General features: G+C 38.4%; 1 protein-coding gene across 10 annotated transcripts in view; it reads right to left on the bottom strand.

Annotated features, from left to right (window-relative positions):
* Positions 1-16,027, bottom strand: part of STPG2 (sperm tail PG-rich repeat containing 2) — a 422,300-nt gene that overhangs the window by 326,992 nt on the left and 79,281 nt on the right. For 9 of the 10 annotated variants that reach the window (XM_030564765.1, XM_030564764.1, XM_030564761.1 and 6 more), the window contains 2 exons: positions 7,659-7,769; positions 1,753-1,912 (listed from right to left, as the gene is read on the bottom strand). In XM_030564765.1, coding sequence (XP_030420625.1) covers positions 1,753-1,912; positions 7,659-7,769 — 271 coding nt within the window. The remainder of the gene's footprint in view (positions 1-1,752; positions 1,913-7,658; positions 7,770-16,027) is intronic. The other variant, XM_030564769.1, reaches the window with a different exon arrangement.

Genomic DNA, 16,027 nt, shown 5'->3' with positions numbered 1-16,027 from the left:
TTTGCAAAATGACTAATTATATTTCAGTTATATATACAGTAATTACTCTTAAAGCCTTTCCTATTTTGCCTTGGATAACTAAATAACTACCTCAATACTAGTAGTGTTAAAGTCCTGTTCAACCACCCTTACACAGACTGAGTAGTATCTTACTCTGCAAGTAGCCCACTGGCCATGACAGCAGTTACCCAGGACAGGGAGCACTGGTATTGCAGAATTGTTGATTTAGTGAAGAATAGGACAGCAGTTTAATAAGTGGGACTACTGAAAGAAAAATGGACTACTCAACATGAGTAAGGGTGGCAGAACAGAACATGGGGTGAAACTCATCCATGGGCAAAGGGCCTAGACAAGGCCTATACACCACTTAAGTCCTCAAAATAGAACATTGCAAAAGAGAGGGCTCTACCCTCAGTAAACACCTAGGAAATGTGACACATACAGGAATGTCATTAGATATTAGAAAACAAAAAATATGTTTAGTGACAGTTAAAGCTGCAGCAGAACACACCACATCCACCCAAAACCTTAAAAACATGGAAATAAGTTAAGGGGAATTACATGTGCATTCCTTTCCATCTTCATACTGACTACAATGCTATTGATAATGCACTCTAATGCTCCATAAGGTTTTACTTCCATCTCCAACAGAGTCCAAAATTAATATATATCATAACTTCATCAGATTTGCACTCAGTTTTGCAAAAAACATTTACAGTGACCTGTATCAACAGACAGCACATATGACTATCACACATTCAGCGTAGTAATCACTCACCTCCCAAAATATTCCACAGTCAGAGGGATAGAAGAGGGAGAGAATGGGGAGGCGAACCGTATATTGGAAAGTAATATTTTCAAGGGATGCTTTTTCAACACAATAAGGGGTTTAAGAGACATTGAAGAGTGTTATGTCCGTAATGGTGAACTTTAAGTTATTTTCCCTTTTTTTTCTCTCTCTCACCCTTCTAAAAAGAAAATCATCTAAAATCCATCTGGATGCACACAGAAGGATTCACCAAAGTGTTGGGGATGAGGGCTATAAACAAAAGACAGACCCCTAAAGCATCTATCATCAGTAGATAACATTTGCCCTGAATATGGACTTTGTGATACTCTAATTAAAGCATTTCTTCTTCTAGGGCCTTGCAGTGAGGAGTGCATCACCGGGACAAATAGTTTTACCTGGCTATGTCCTTACCAGGCAGGAAGTTAGGAACAAAAACCTCACTGGCAGTTGTTAAATTACTATATACTATATAACATCAGGCAGAACCACACTCTCCATGTTAAGATAGTGCATGTTGGGTATTCTGCTGCTATGAAAAATCTACAGAGTCTACACTTCACACAGAGAATCCTTATTAAATAACAGCACACAAAAAAAAAACAACACTTCCCACAAATGCAATTCATATTCTGTTTATTTTAGCTAGGATTTCTATAAGATCAGTAAATCCAACAGGTGAAAATAATATTGACTACATTTATCACTTTGAACTAATAGTATAAAATTACCTGGAAACACCAAGCTAACAAAATTTTGAATGGAAGACTACATTTATTTCCCTTTGGGCTCCTTCCAGATTTCAGTATAAATAAGACTGCTGTTTGATATGTGTATTTTGCCCAAATGCCTACTGTATTTTAATAATATTTTTTAAGATTAATTGCTAACTTCCTTGAATATCAATCTGCCTAATATCGGGTCATGTAAACTGAATGCCGACAGTACTTGGATTAATTGCAAACCTGGTGTTTTTTCTAGCCTGGAGTCTTGACTGAACCGAACTGTAGTTTGACCAAATGGGATCTTTTTCATTCCTGATGTTTTATTCAAGGATTCAAGAGCTGAGCGTGGTTCATTATATGTACCAGGAGCTGGGGTGATTGGTTTCACATGTACAAACCTCTAGAGAAGCACAGGAAAAAATATGCCAATGACAAACTGCAACACATTTAGAAACTATATGGACAGAAAGTGCTTACATCGGTATAGCAACATATAGGGTTTCATTTCTTTCTCAATGAAGTGAAGATAATTTATATGTAGTAACTAATATCTTGAATCTATCTGGACATATAGGACCTGATTTTCAAAGAAGGGAACAAGTGCAAATGTCACTTGTATGTTTACCAATATTCAGCTTCTGTATAGCCACAGTCACTTATATATCTGACAGTTTGCACAGATATGTACTCAGTCTGCAGATGCACAAATGTTATAGGTCCAGGTAATAACATATGCCCAACTTCGGGGAAAATCAGACTCCTCATATACAACTTCTATTATCATTGTCTGTACAATACATATATACATACACACACAGCCATATGAATGAGAGAGAGAGAGAGTGTGTGTGTGTGTGTGTGTGTGTGTGTGTGTGTGTGTGTGTGTGTGTAGTAATTCAAATTAGTTATAGATAGATATGCAACTAATTTGAATTACTTCATACACGCACATGAGGATAGATTAGATAGATAGATCGATCTAATTTGAATTACTTCATACACTCACGCACATAAGTACAGCCATACTAGTAGCCAGTAAATACACAACACAAACATAATGGGGAAGAAGAGGCCAAATTTCTGGTCAAGTACATCATAATAGTCTCATAATCCTATATGAGGAGATATTAACTGTCCACAAAGAAGATATAGGGGATTGCTTTTATGTTCTCATCCAAAACATCTACAAATAGTGGTGGTCAATTGATTTATCTTGGAGAGATTAAATCAAATTTGATGACTGAGCCAAGGGATTACCCCATTTTTCTCTATGCTCCCTCCCAAAAAACCCCCCATCAGCTAATTCACAACTGACTTGAAATGAAGTGTGAAATAAACTTCAGTGTGCAGGAATTTAGACATGCAGGGAGGAATTTTCAAAAGGGCCTAAGTGACTGAGGACTTGTCCGCATGACAAATTACTATGCTGCAAGTCAGGATGTGAATCTACAGCACTCCAACTTGCCCTGAAGCAATGATACTGGTGGACACTGCTACAGTTCAGTGAAAAGCATGAAGTGCCCTTAGATGCACAAGTCCCACTGAAAGTCAATGTGCTCCTAAGTCACTTACGAGTTTTTGAAAATCCTAACCACAATTCTAACTATTGTAATTAAAATCATAAGGAACAGAAGATTATTTACCCTATGCAGTAACGGAGGTTCTTCGAGACGTGTCCCCTTATGGGTGCTCCCCTGTACATGTGGTAACACCTCCTGCACCTGGGATCAGAGATCTTCTGTAGCAGTGCCCATTGGGCTGCACATGGGCTCCTCCCCATCTCACACCATGAGCGGTGTCCGTATAGCACTGTGCAGTCCAACTGCCCTCAGTTCCTTCTCTACCACAGAGTCTATCTTTAAACTCCAAAGCAAAGAGGAGGAAGGTGGGTAGTGGAGCACGCATAAGAACACACATCTTTTTTTCTTCAAGCAGTGTCCCTATGGGTGCTCCATTATAGATGACTGTAGATGAGTGCCCATAAATGGAAGGCCAGGGCTCGCAGTGACATGGGTAATTGCGTAGTGTTGGCTAAAAAAAAAAGTCTGTAAATGCCCCGGAGGCTGCTTGGCAAATGTCAGTAACTGGCATGTTGCTCAGAAAAGCAATCAAGATGGACAGCGAGCAAGCAGAATGTGTTCAAGTTCCAGGTGGGGGTTGCAGTTTGTGTCAATGGTAGTAAAGGCAGAGGAACTCCAAGATCCATTTAGAGAGACATTATTTGGATATGATCTTTGATTTCTCTACAACGAAAAGGAATAAGTGTGCCGATTGTCTGAAATACTTGGTTCTGTCAGTGTGAAAGGTTAATGCTCATCTGACATCCAATGTGTGCAGTATAGCTTCATGTTGGTTGCCATGTGGCTTTGTGAAGAAAGAAGGAAGGTGGAAAGGTTAGTCTAGGTGAAAAGAGGATGGCATCTTGGGTAAGAATTTTGGGTGTGGTCATAACATGATCTTGTCTTTGTGAAAGACTGTGAACAGAGGGTGTGCCATGAGAGCACGTCTCTCTCTGGCGAATGTGATGGTGATGAGAAATGCTGTCTTCATGGATAGGTGGGTGTAGGAGCACGCTGCCATGAACTCAACTGGAGGGCCTGTGAGACAGTACAGAACTAGGTTGGTACCCCAGGGTGGGGGTCACATATTTGAAGGTGAAGGTTCTGAAGGTCCTTGAAGAATCTTTTTGTGATGGGTGGGTAAATATGGAATGACCTTCTATCTTGGAGCGGATTTATTGTTCAATGACAGGTGATCTAAAGACTGAAGAAGACAGAGATCGTCTTTGTGTCTGCTTCAGCTCCATGGGCGATTTGGAAAAGTTTGCCCTATATGCAGCCCCTGGTTCCCAATAGGGCCAGTGTGGAAGAACTGGCATATGGGCTTGCATCCATGGGGGTCCATATCAGGGATCTAGTTCAGTTCTGACCATTGGGTATCGGAGATGAGAGGATGGTTCTGTGTGTGTGTCTGCTCTTGATATGATGGAGGACTGCGTGCAGTGGAGTACTCCTCTTCTTCCTCCTCTTCCTCCTCACTCAAGAACGTCCTCAGTTTGGAAGTAGAGTCCTGTTGGGTTGGCTGATGACTGCACCAATGGCAAGCGCCACATAGGAGAGATATCGGGGCCAAAGTCAGGCCGGCCGCACAGAGCTCTCCATGAACAGAAATTTTAGCCTCAGTTCACAGTTCTTTCTGTACCAGGTTTCAAGTTGAGGAACTGGGTACACTTCTGAGAGACATGTCCCTCACTGAGGCAGCATATGCACCGTGAGTGACCATCGGTCATGGGGATGGCCTCATGGCAAAAGAGGCATCTCTTAAATCCAGGAGATCCAGGCATAACTCGAGTAGGGAGAGCTTCCCAATCAGGAAGAGCATAGAAAAAAGGAAATGTACTCTAAGATAAAGAATAATAGGGAGAAAAGGGCAACAGGGTTTCTGTTTTTTAGGGGGAAGAAAATTAAAGGAAACAGCTGGTATCTACAATTAACTATAATGGAAAAACTACTATTATTGCTATTACTAAAGACATGGGATGGTTGAAGGGCTCTGCTCAGGATTCTATCCCAGATCAAAGGTGGTTAAGAAGGAAGTGAAGACATTTGGCCCACAGCACTACATAGATGCCACTCATGGCACAAGATAGGGAGAAGCGCATGTGCGGCCCAACAGGCACTGCTATTGAAGATCTCCCAGGCACAGAAGTCACTATCACACCAACAGTGGAGTACCCATAGGGACACTACATGAAGAACAACAAATGTTCAACCATGGGTTCCTAAAGTTAGGCACCCAAATCCATATTTTGTCATCTAAATTAAAAAAATGACCTACTTTTCAGAGCTCGTTTCACAGTTGTAAACCACTGATTATTCAGGAGCTAATCGTGCTCAACACCTCTGAAAATCAGGCAGTCTCTTTAGGTGCCTATGGTTTGGCACCTAAATTTATAGGCATCCAAGATGGCAAATTTTAGTATAAGCACACCACTGAAAAATTCTCGCTAAAATATACAAAATATTATAAAATGTTCCTCTTGTAATGGCAAATGTTTAACAATCTTCAAAAAATAAACATGCAGAACTATACAAGATTATTTTCTACATGATTTTAATAAATGTACTTTCTAGTTCATATATTTGATGGAACACAAAAAATGAAACAGGAAAACTGAATAAAGTTATACCTACTTATAAAGGTTCTGAAGACACATACCCCTTGAATCTTTGCTCTCATTTAGCAATGATTTTTAAGTAAATTCTTGATGCATTTGCATAACTTTATATTTTACAGATTACAATAAATATAGTAAACCCTATGTAGAAAAATCCTTAATATATATGAATTTTCAGAAAAGGAAAAGCCACTCTGACAGCCTGCTGAATTAAGTCACTCTAGCAGCCTTCCTAAGAGAATTTCCATGAAGTTGTTTAAACTAAATGGATGGAGAATTTATTTAGATTCCTCTGTCTTTTGGGGCACCTGATAACATTTTTGGTGAGTAAAAATAAAAATTAGATGTATGCCCATGCATGGAATAGACCAACTGTGGCTTGCGTAAGATGTTGTTTGAGGAAGGAAGTAAATAAATATGAATGGAAGGAGAAGATAGTGAATGAAAGGGATGACAGGAAAAGAGAGAAGGAAAGGAAATTAAAGAAAAAACATGACCAGACTTTAAATATGATAAAAAATCATCAGAAGATATAGTCTGCAAATTCAAAGTGTAACTCCATATCAAAGTTTCACTCTTACAATTTATGATGTCACCAGAACCTCTCAATGAAAACAGAGTGTCATAATTCATAGCTACCTCATTTATTCTCAGTACAGTGTAATAATCTCTCTTTTCCTCAGCAATTGACAGCTGAGGGTTTGTGGGATGGGTGGTAGATTGTGATTTAAGAGCTAACTCAGTCAGTTATTCAGCAGAGGTCTTATGCATACTATACGTTTTGTATTAGCTCTGAGTTTTTCCTTAAATTTTAACAGTCATATTCCAAAGATCTGTAATTTTGTAGATGACCACATAGTCATGAAATATAGCCCCTGACATGCTAGTAGGTGCGAATTCTTAATTAGCAGTGGGATTACGGTTATATTAAATTATTTCACATATATTCTTTATACATAGATTAAAGAGGCAGCTGTGAATAGAAGGATTATTGTAACTCCATCAAGGGATTTTGATGATATAAAGTATGGAAACAAACATCACATAGTCTGTATAGTTGTTAGAACACTGAGATGGCATCAGATCCTTGTTTCATAAATTGGCTGTTTGTTATTTTGTATTGCAGGTGGTGCTCATAGCCTGTGGCTGCCTTAGGATTTCTACTCTACAAGGCCTTTTCCAGTTTTTAAAAACTTTTTCGAAGTTCCATTTCTGGTACTGAAAATGTCCAGGTTTTGTTTCTCCTCAAAAATAAATATTGTGGAAAGTCTAAGCAAGAATTCTTCAGTTATTTTAGAGAATGAAGAGATTGAAAATATTTACCATTATAAAATAAATCTGCAACTATTTTTAACATCTCAAAGAAAGGGATGGAAACTTCAGATTTGGCACAAATATATCAGATTATACATGTACCTTTCAATAGTTCTGTGAAAACACATTTGAATTTGGCAGTTAGAAGAATTTTTAAAACAATGTTTGTACATGTGCACTGATTTTACACAGCCACAAGAAATTTTCATTCACCACATCCCAGTGTTATATTCACATAGGACAAATCTGAATAACGGGTGTAATTTGAAAGGTATTTACTGTCTGTGAAAGTGCAGGTGGAGCCTCATCCATATTTTATTTGGAAATGTGTACAAAATGAAGTGGGTTCATGTATACATGTGTTTATTTTTATATATATGCATACATTATACACTCATACACATCCCTAAATATATATGCATATCTGTCTATAGCACAGATATGTATACTCACACACATACAATTCTACATATCTTTCTATACATACATATACACGCGCGCACAGATCAAAATACAACACAGAGAAAGAAAAAATCATTTACTAATCATGGCTCACAGTACAATTATAATCTCTTGCGGATTATGCAGCTAATTATTTTTTCAGGCAACTATGACCAAGAAAGTACAGAAAGAAAAATACACTACTGCCACTTACTTTGGACTGTGAAAGAAAAGGAGCACGTGGAACTTCATTTCCATTCTGTGTTATATTCTCCACCTTCTGAAACTGACTTTTTATTTCATATTGTCCAGGTCCTGGAACACCCTGAAGAACACAAAAAGAGAAACACTTAACACCCATTAGAGAAGTGCCGACAAGTACACTTCAGGCCAGGAGACAACTAGTTAAATATCTGAACCGAACTCACTGAGTTAAAAGTGACCACTCACTATGAAATTATGAACACTTAATTAAAAGACAAACCTAAAGCAACTGTTAAACAGCTAATAAAGAAAACAAGCAAAAATCTTGCGTTTCCAAGATCTCAAAAAAAAAATCCCCTGCAACGTTGCTGCCCTCTACTGACAGAGTTCAGTACTTCATCCACAAGCAGTACACAGCATATTTAAATAATTTAGAAAATATAAAATATTTAATATTTTGTGATTTTATTCTTTTTCCATTTAGAGGGATTTTTCTGGCATATTTATGAATCAAAGTTTTCTTTGTAAAGTTTTTTTTCCCATTTAATTATTTAATTTAACTATTTGAGACAAAATAATCTGTTGAAAAGAAAATATTGCTCTTTTTGCACAAGACTGCATGTACTTAAAGAGTGTATGCTAGATATAGGTAGTCCTTTTAGTGACCAATTACTAATGATTCATTGTCTAGCTCTATGTGCATCTTCCATTTTACAATATAAAAAACATTTTGCATCTGCAATACTTATTTACATAATTACAACATAAATTTCAGTTAACTCAAGAGTCACAATACATTCTGAATTTCTAATAAAAGGAAGCAGGACCGCTTTACAGGGACAAACAAGAACTAATTAAATGTAAGAAGCTTTAAATCAACTAAACATGGTACAAAAATATTACATGGCTAAAGAAGATAGAAAAATAACTCTGAAATTGATCAATTACAGTAATGAAAAGGACATTGTGCTTTGGATTATAAATGATTCAAAGCAGAAAATTAAACAGTGACAATAAACACTTTATTAGAAAAATGTTGCACCAGTTGCTCTAACATATGTTAGCAAACGAGATGCTGGGGAAAAGAGCATTGCTTTTAATGTAAACTTATAAAGGTTCAGGAAAAATCCAACAAAGTGGGTATTCACCCACGAAAGCTCATGCTCCAATACATTTACTCGTCTATAAGGTGCCACGGGAATTTTTGCTATATTTATCTTTTTAAAAAAAAATCAGAAAAATGTACTGCATTTACAGAGAATATTCCCAAGCAGCAGCTGCAGCAACACTACTGCTGAGGAGATAGCCAGCACATCATGCTGATTCTGTGTTACAACAGTTTGCAAAAAGGAAAAGGCAGCACTCCCCTCCCTAACAAAAGATAACTCTCTATGGGAACATAAGCACAAATATGCAGCCAACCTCTGCCATGAGAAAATTATCTTATGCAATTATAGTAGCACCAGAGAACTATTACTTATTTTTTTGTAATTTCATAGCTGTTTGAGGGAGGGTAAATTGGACAATGAGCCATCAAACTATGCAGTTGTATCTAATACCTAGATGTGATTCAAACTTACTCAGGAAAGCATCAATTTAAATCATTGGATATTTTGCCTGACTAAGTGGTACAGGATTGGGTAGAAAGACAGAACTTTCAGCAGCTAATAAGAAATCTCATGACAGGATGCTATTGTAAAATACTACAAATGGATAAAGTGATGTTTGTACATACAACTGAGTATTGTGATAAATGAATCACATTTTTCTATATTTTAATAAACAATGACATATTTCTGTATTATGAATTTTCCCTAATATCTGGCTAGCAAAGTTTGTTTATGCTACAAAATGAATTTAATTTAATTTAATATATTTTTTTAAATAAAAATAAATATGTAGTAAGTACAACATTCATTGCAGTAGGCAGGAATTTATTTTGTTCTGAGTAGTTTGCTAAAAAAAAATCTAGAATTATTATTTAAAAAGCTTGACAGATTTTAGTTACCATTCTCTTACTTTTACCCAGTCACTGAAGTGATATTATTACAATATGATCTGTCTCGTAGAATCATTTGTCTTGAAATGGAGTACTTAATATTTTATACAGGTTTCATCAGAATATTTTCCATTTCTGAGATGAATGTGTAAGAAACATATACAGAGGTGTAACAAGACAGGACACTTTTAAAACAAACAGCAAACTCATGTATATGTACATATTCAGTTAAGTTTCTTGTAGCTTGTGCCAGTTTCCAGAAGACCTAAATACACACACTTTATCTACTGTAAGTAGTATTAGTGACGCATATACACTGGAGTTAATAAGTCTGGCCAGTTTCAGTGGCGGGCATAATTGAAACTCATCCATGGCCCCACCCCCAGCCTGCACCCCAACTCTCTACCCCAGCCCTGAGTCCCCTCCCACACTCTGAACCCCTCAGCCCCACCCCCACCACCTGAATTTTGTTATGTGCACAGATATGAAGGTTGTGTGTCACACATCACCTCCATATTGGTGCACATAAAAAAATTCATTCTACACTTGGGTACAAAAAATTAGAGGGAACACTGATCATCAGGTTCATGGCAGAATTGCAGCATCTAGTGTGTCCTGCAGTTCATCATGCTGTCAATAATACTTTCATTATACCGACTTATATATCTTCTTTTCCACAGCTGAAACCAATACGAGATGTCACAGTGTCTTAATTTTGCATTTATCTCCTAGGTGAAGGACAACTGGCTTAAACTCAACCTGGGCAAGACTGAAACAATGCTGGTCAGAAAAGTTTTCAAGAAATAGCTGAGACATCATTCTCTCAATCCACTGAACACCCACTGCTCATCAATGCGGTGTGAAGTCTTCAGGTCCTTAGTTTAAATGGTTAGGTCAGTGACAAAATGCCTTCTTCCACCTTTCACTTCTGAAGAAGCTCTAACCCTTCTAATGGTTAAAACAGATGGGGAAGCTTATCAGTCCTTATAGTTATATGTTGTCATTCATGTTGACATCACGTGGGCAAGTGATATTGTATCATATTATAGGATGGGGCATGGAAGAGAATGAAAGCAAAGGAATAAATACTTCTGAAAGGAATCTACATCCTCAAAACCAACCACACAAAAGTGTTCTGAACTCATAGATAACTTATCCCTAAAGTCAGACAGTCAGTCTCATCGTAAATAATATTTAGATAGTACAGGTTGATAGATATCCTAACCTATAAGTAAGCTGATGGATAAACTTTTTTTTTTCCAAAAAAGTGTCTAGACTCTTTGGTTCTTTTTTTTTTTGGTAGTTGACTTGCCCAACTTTTTGACTTTCCATTTGCAGCACTAATGACCCATGAAGTTAGAGGATGAGTATAAAGATACTCATAACCTTTGGACAGTACTTGATATCTGTGACCAGCACATTCTGAAGTCATTCAAACTGAGGCAGTGGTAGCCCAAAGATTTTTTGCCTAAGTTTCCTTCATTTACAGGGAGGGAAATTATATTTTGAGATACTAGTTGTAAAATATCAAATAATTTGTATGACTTTTCCTGTACGATTTCTAGCGGGACTTCCAATGTTTCTGCTACATGCCTCAATAATTCTGGAAAGGTTTTTAAATCATCTATTGTTGCAGGCACCGTGTATAAGATAGTTTTGTCATATGAAGAAGAATGTGGAGGACCAAAGGAAGCTTTCTGGTGGATGAACCCCTCCTCATCACTATAATTCTGTTGTTCTACTGATGCCATCATTTGAGTAGAAGAATGATGCAACACACGAGACCTTGAATTAAATGACGTACATGTTGTCACAGATCCAAGCAAGCACTGCTTCCTGGACACCCATCAGGACTGCTCTGAGAGGGGAATCCAAGATTTTGTGCTCTGGATCCTCATGGTGTTTCAAGCTCCTGGAACCTGCACAGAGTTTAACTACTGTCTCAAGCTCAGGGTCTGTAAGCACACTCTCCAGACACAGATCTGCCATCTGGCACCACTGTTAAGCTGCCTGGCCCCTCTGCACGGCATTGACCCTTTAGACTCACCAGTACTTGAATGCACCCCTTTCCCAGAACTCCACCTAAAGGTGTGAAGCTTCTTGCTTACAGTTTAACTCTCTCAGAGGCATGCATTAGTTTTGAAGCAATCAACATACACACACTTTTCCCAGTCTAACATCTTTATGCTCTTTTATATATATTCACATAAAGCACAGATGAGTACAGATCACACAAAACAAACACTAAACACATGGTCCTGCCTCAGGTTCCTCACCACTCCAAGATTTTTTTAAGCTGGAGTCTGAGTCCCTGGGACCATCTGGCTACAGGAAAGTGGGCTGGAGCCCCAAAAGTACTTCATGCAGGATGACCTCTCCCTCCTTGGCTGGAGAAAATGGCCACCCAACAGACCAGACTCCACCTTTTAAAACCTTTAGTATGCTATGTCAGGTGACACTCTTTCCAGTTTCCCCACATCAGCACCCACCAAGTGACTTTTTTGCCATGGCAACTTCCTTCCATTAAAACAGTTCTTCTGGGGTGGGACCAGTCTTTTGCCTAGAGTAAAGAAATGTCCAATGACTGGGTAGTTAAGAGTCAACTATCCACTATTCCAGAGGATTGGAAAAGGACAAATATAGTACCCATCTATAAAAAGGGAAATAAGAACAACCCAGGGAATTACAAACCAGTCAGTTTAACAGGGTAACAAGCTGTGCAAACGGGAGGGAAGCGGTGGAAGTGGTATATCTTAACTTTAAGTAAGACTTTTGATACTATTTCACATGACCTTCTCATAAACAAACTAGGGAAATACAACTTAGATGGAGCTACTATAAGATGGGTGCATAACTGGTTGGAAAATCGTTCCCAGAGAATAGTTATCAATGGTTTACAATCATGTTGGAAGGGCATAACGAGTGGGGTCCCACAGGGATTAGTTCTGAGTTCTGTTCTGTTCAATATCTTCATCAATTATTTAAACAATAGCACAGAGTACACTTATAAAGTCTGCAGACGATACCAAGCTGGGAGAGGTTGCAAGTTCTTTGGAGGATAAGATTAAAATTCAAAATGATCTGGACAAACTGGAGAAATGGTCTGAAGTAAATAGGATGAAATTCAATAAGGACAAATGCAAAGTACTCCACTTAAGAAGGAACAATCAGCAGCACACATACAAAATGGGACATGACTGCCTAGGAATGAGTACTGCAGAAAGGGATCTGGGGATCATCGTGGATCACAAGCTAAGTAGAAGTCAACAGTGTAACACTGTTGAAAAAAAAGAAAATATCATTCTGGGATATATTAGCAGGAGCACTGTAAGCAAGACACGAGAAGTAATTCTTCCACTCTATCTGCACTGATTAGGCCTCAACTGGAGTATTGTGTCCAGTTCTGGGTGCCACATTTCAGGAAAGATGTGGACAAATTGGATAAAGCCCAGAGAAGAGCAAAAAAAATATTAAAGACCAAAAAACATGACCTATGAGGGAAGATTGAAAAAACTGGGTTTGTTTAGTCTAGAGAAGAGAAGAATGAGACATAACAGTTTTCAAGTACATAAAAGGTTGCTAGAAGGAAGAGGAAAAATAATTGTTCTCCTTAACCATCTGAGGATAGGACAAGAAGCAATGGGCTTAAATTGTAGCAAGGGTGATTTCGGTTGGACATTAGGAAAAAGTTCCTGTTGTTGTACCAATTATATTAGACCAGTAAAAACCAGCAGGATCTTATTAAAGGGAACAAGGCAAAGATACCACATTTATTATGATAACAATTTATGACTAATAACTAATATCTTAATTCTTATACACACACATTATACCTATTACCTATACACACACACACTCACATTATAATACCTAATACCTATACACACACACATACACACATTCACACACACACACACACACACACACACACACACACACACACACACACACCTCAGGTGTTTTGCAGCTGCTGCATAGTTACCAGTCCTGAAGATAGCTTAAGTTCATGGCTTGATTTTGCAGCTTGGGTTCGTAGCTTGTGGCAGCTAACTGGCCAGGAGAGCTGGGCACAAGGCTGAGCTGGATCTCTGTTGGGCAGGTACTGATGTCCTTCCATGTTGGCAGCAGAATGTTACCCAGAGTCTCTCATCTCACCCTTCTTTTTTATACGCTTTTAGTTTGGATTCAAAGTCTATAGGTCTTGCTGTGTCACGCTGCCTCTGGGTTTAGATTGATCACCCATCAATTGCAGGCGTGACTTTCAGCCTTGGACCTGGCTTTGATCTTCCTTCTGTTGTTCTGTTGTCCTTTTCTTTTTAGGGTGGATGCTTCTTACTTTGTTTAGGGCTGTTGTCTAGGTCTTCAGCCGTTGGTATTTGAACTTTATCTCATCAGGACAGGCTGGGGCTGGAGGTTGATTCCATCATTCATACATACCTCATTCACACATCTAAACTAAACTAATAAGATTACAGCAGGGTTTGCAAAAATGAAGGTTGGAGGAAGCTTTTACAAAATGGAGTGAGTGTTTTAAAATGGGGTTTGAATTACAATACGGAACAGAAGTTACAGTATAGCCAAGTGTAGTGAATGGTGAACAGAAGTTACATTAATAAAACAATTTCATTTATCAGTTCTACACTGTCAGGGTGGTTAAGCACTAGAAGAAATTGCCTAAGGAGGTTGTGGAATCTCCATCATAGGAGATTTTTAGAGCGGGTTAGACAAACACCTGTCAGGGTTGGTCTAGATAATACTGAGTCCTGCCACGAGGGCAGGGGACTGGATTAGATGATCTCTCGAGGTCCCTTCCAATCCTATGATTCTGTTATTCTTCTGCCACTAGCCATTGGAATTTTCAACCTAACATGGAGGCAAACAGACCATAGAGAAGGCAAAATGCTGCACATTCAGAATGGAGTTTTCAACCTCACAAAGACACATGAGGTTTATAATCTCTCACAGAATTCATAAATTGTGCAGACATAGTCCAAATTCATCACACACATATGCCCTGTGTATTGTGGGATAACTTGTTCCAAACTTGTGGGGGAACTTGCAGACACCATTGCCATAGGGACCAACATAGTCAAGGTAGAGGACCATAGGGGTGAGACACTCGCCCAACTCAGAGGATACCTAGGAGAGTAATTAGGATTTAAACTTTTAAATTCAGAAGCCTCATTTGTGTTGCTTTTTCTATTATTCTTCTCTTTTTCTGACTTGCTCTGTTCTTAGGTGGATTCCCCTTGCTGGAGCTGAAGGGAATTAAAGCCAGAACATGCAAATATTTCTGCTGATGGAATAGCCAAAGGAGATTTTAAAACTCAAGTAGGCTTCTATTCTGACCCCTATTGTTATGCTGATGAAGAGAAACCTTCATTACAAGTATCTCTGATCCTTCATAATGAGGTGATTTAGATGGTAGAAAAATAGGAAACGCTTGCAATAAATGTTACTCAGGCTCTGGAGTTACTGTATTCTAAAAACAAGGGAAGACGTCAAGGACTCCTTCATTGCTGAGGAATCCTGTGCTTCATCTAGTTACTTTGAAATCTCCAAAGGCATTAAAACTGTCGGTCTTGAGAAAGAGTGTGACCTTAACAATTTCTCAGTACCAACTAGCAAAGGATTCACTGTTCTGTAATCACAACTCCCATCAAGCCTGATAAACTCACTATTCCTAGCACATCACTTTCATAATATTTATCCAGGAAGGATCATGTGAGGTGTCTAATAAAACCTTATGTAGATTAAGCATTGTAAGGCAACACGATGGAAGTCTGTTTTCATATGGAGTTAACACAAGTACATGAAGACAACTTGTAGCTAGCAGATCAAGAAAAGAACCACAGAGGTTAGCCTAACTCTGGGGACAAAACAATGACAGTGCTTTTTGCATTCATTAAAGGTGAACCCAGCCATTTTGGCTGCTAAGGCTGGGAGAATGCCTGAGGTGAGAAACTACTTTAGACAAGGATTTTAGCCTGCTAAAGTCACATTTAGACTACAAGAAACATGTAATACTTTTTGTTTTATATGTAACCATTTCTATTTCCATTATCCTTATTCAGTATCTTAAATCTTTACCTTTAACAACAAATTTATGATTGTTTTCACTATAACTATATCTCAGTTCTGTGATGTTAGAGAGAACCTGATGCTGAGTTGTACCAGTCAAGCTGTATGTATACGTTTCCTTGGGGACCTGTTAATTTCTGTGAGCATCCAGTGACAAGGGATGGATACTTCAGGAGGACTCTGCCAAAGGGGATCAGGGGCTGGGGTATACCTACTGTTACCTTCAAGGCAAAGTAAAGACTTGCAGAGCCCTGAGGAAATTTTTTGGGTGGCTAATAGACTGGTGGTGTCCAGGAGCT

This window comes from Gopherus evgoodei, chromosome 5 (genome assembly GCF_007399415.2).
Source record: "Gopherus evgoodei ecotype Sinaloan lineage chromosome 5, rGopEvg1_v1.p, whole genome shotgun sequence".
Taxonomy (NCBI): Eukaryota; Metazoa; Chordata; order Testudines; family Testudinidae; genus Gopherus; species Gopherus evgoodei.
The sequence above is the reverse complement of the archived record's forward strand: the minus strand, read 5'-3'. Positions and strand labels throughout refer to the sequence as shown.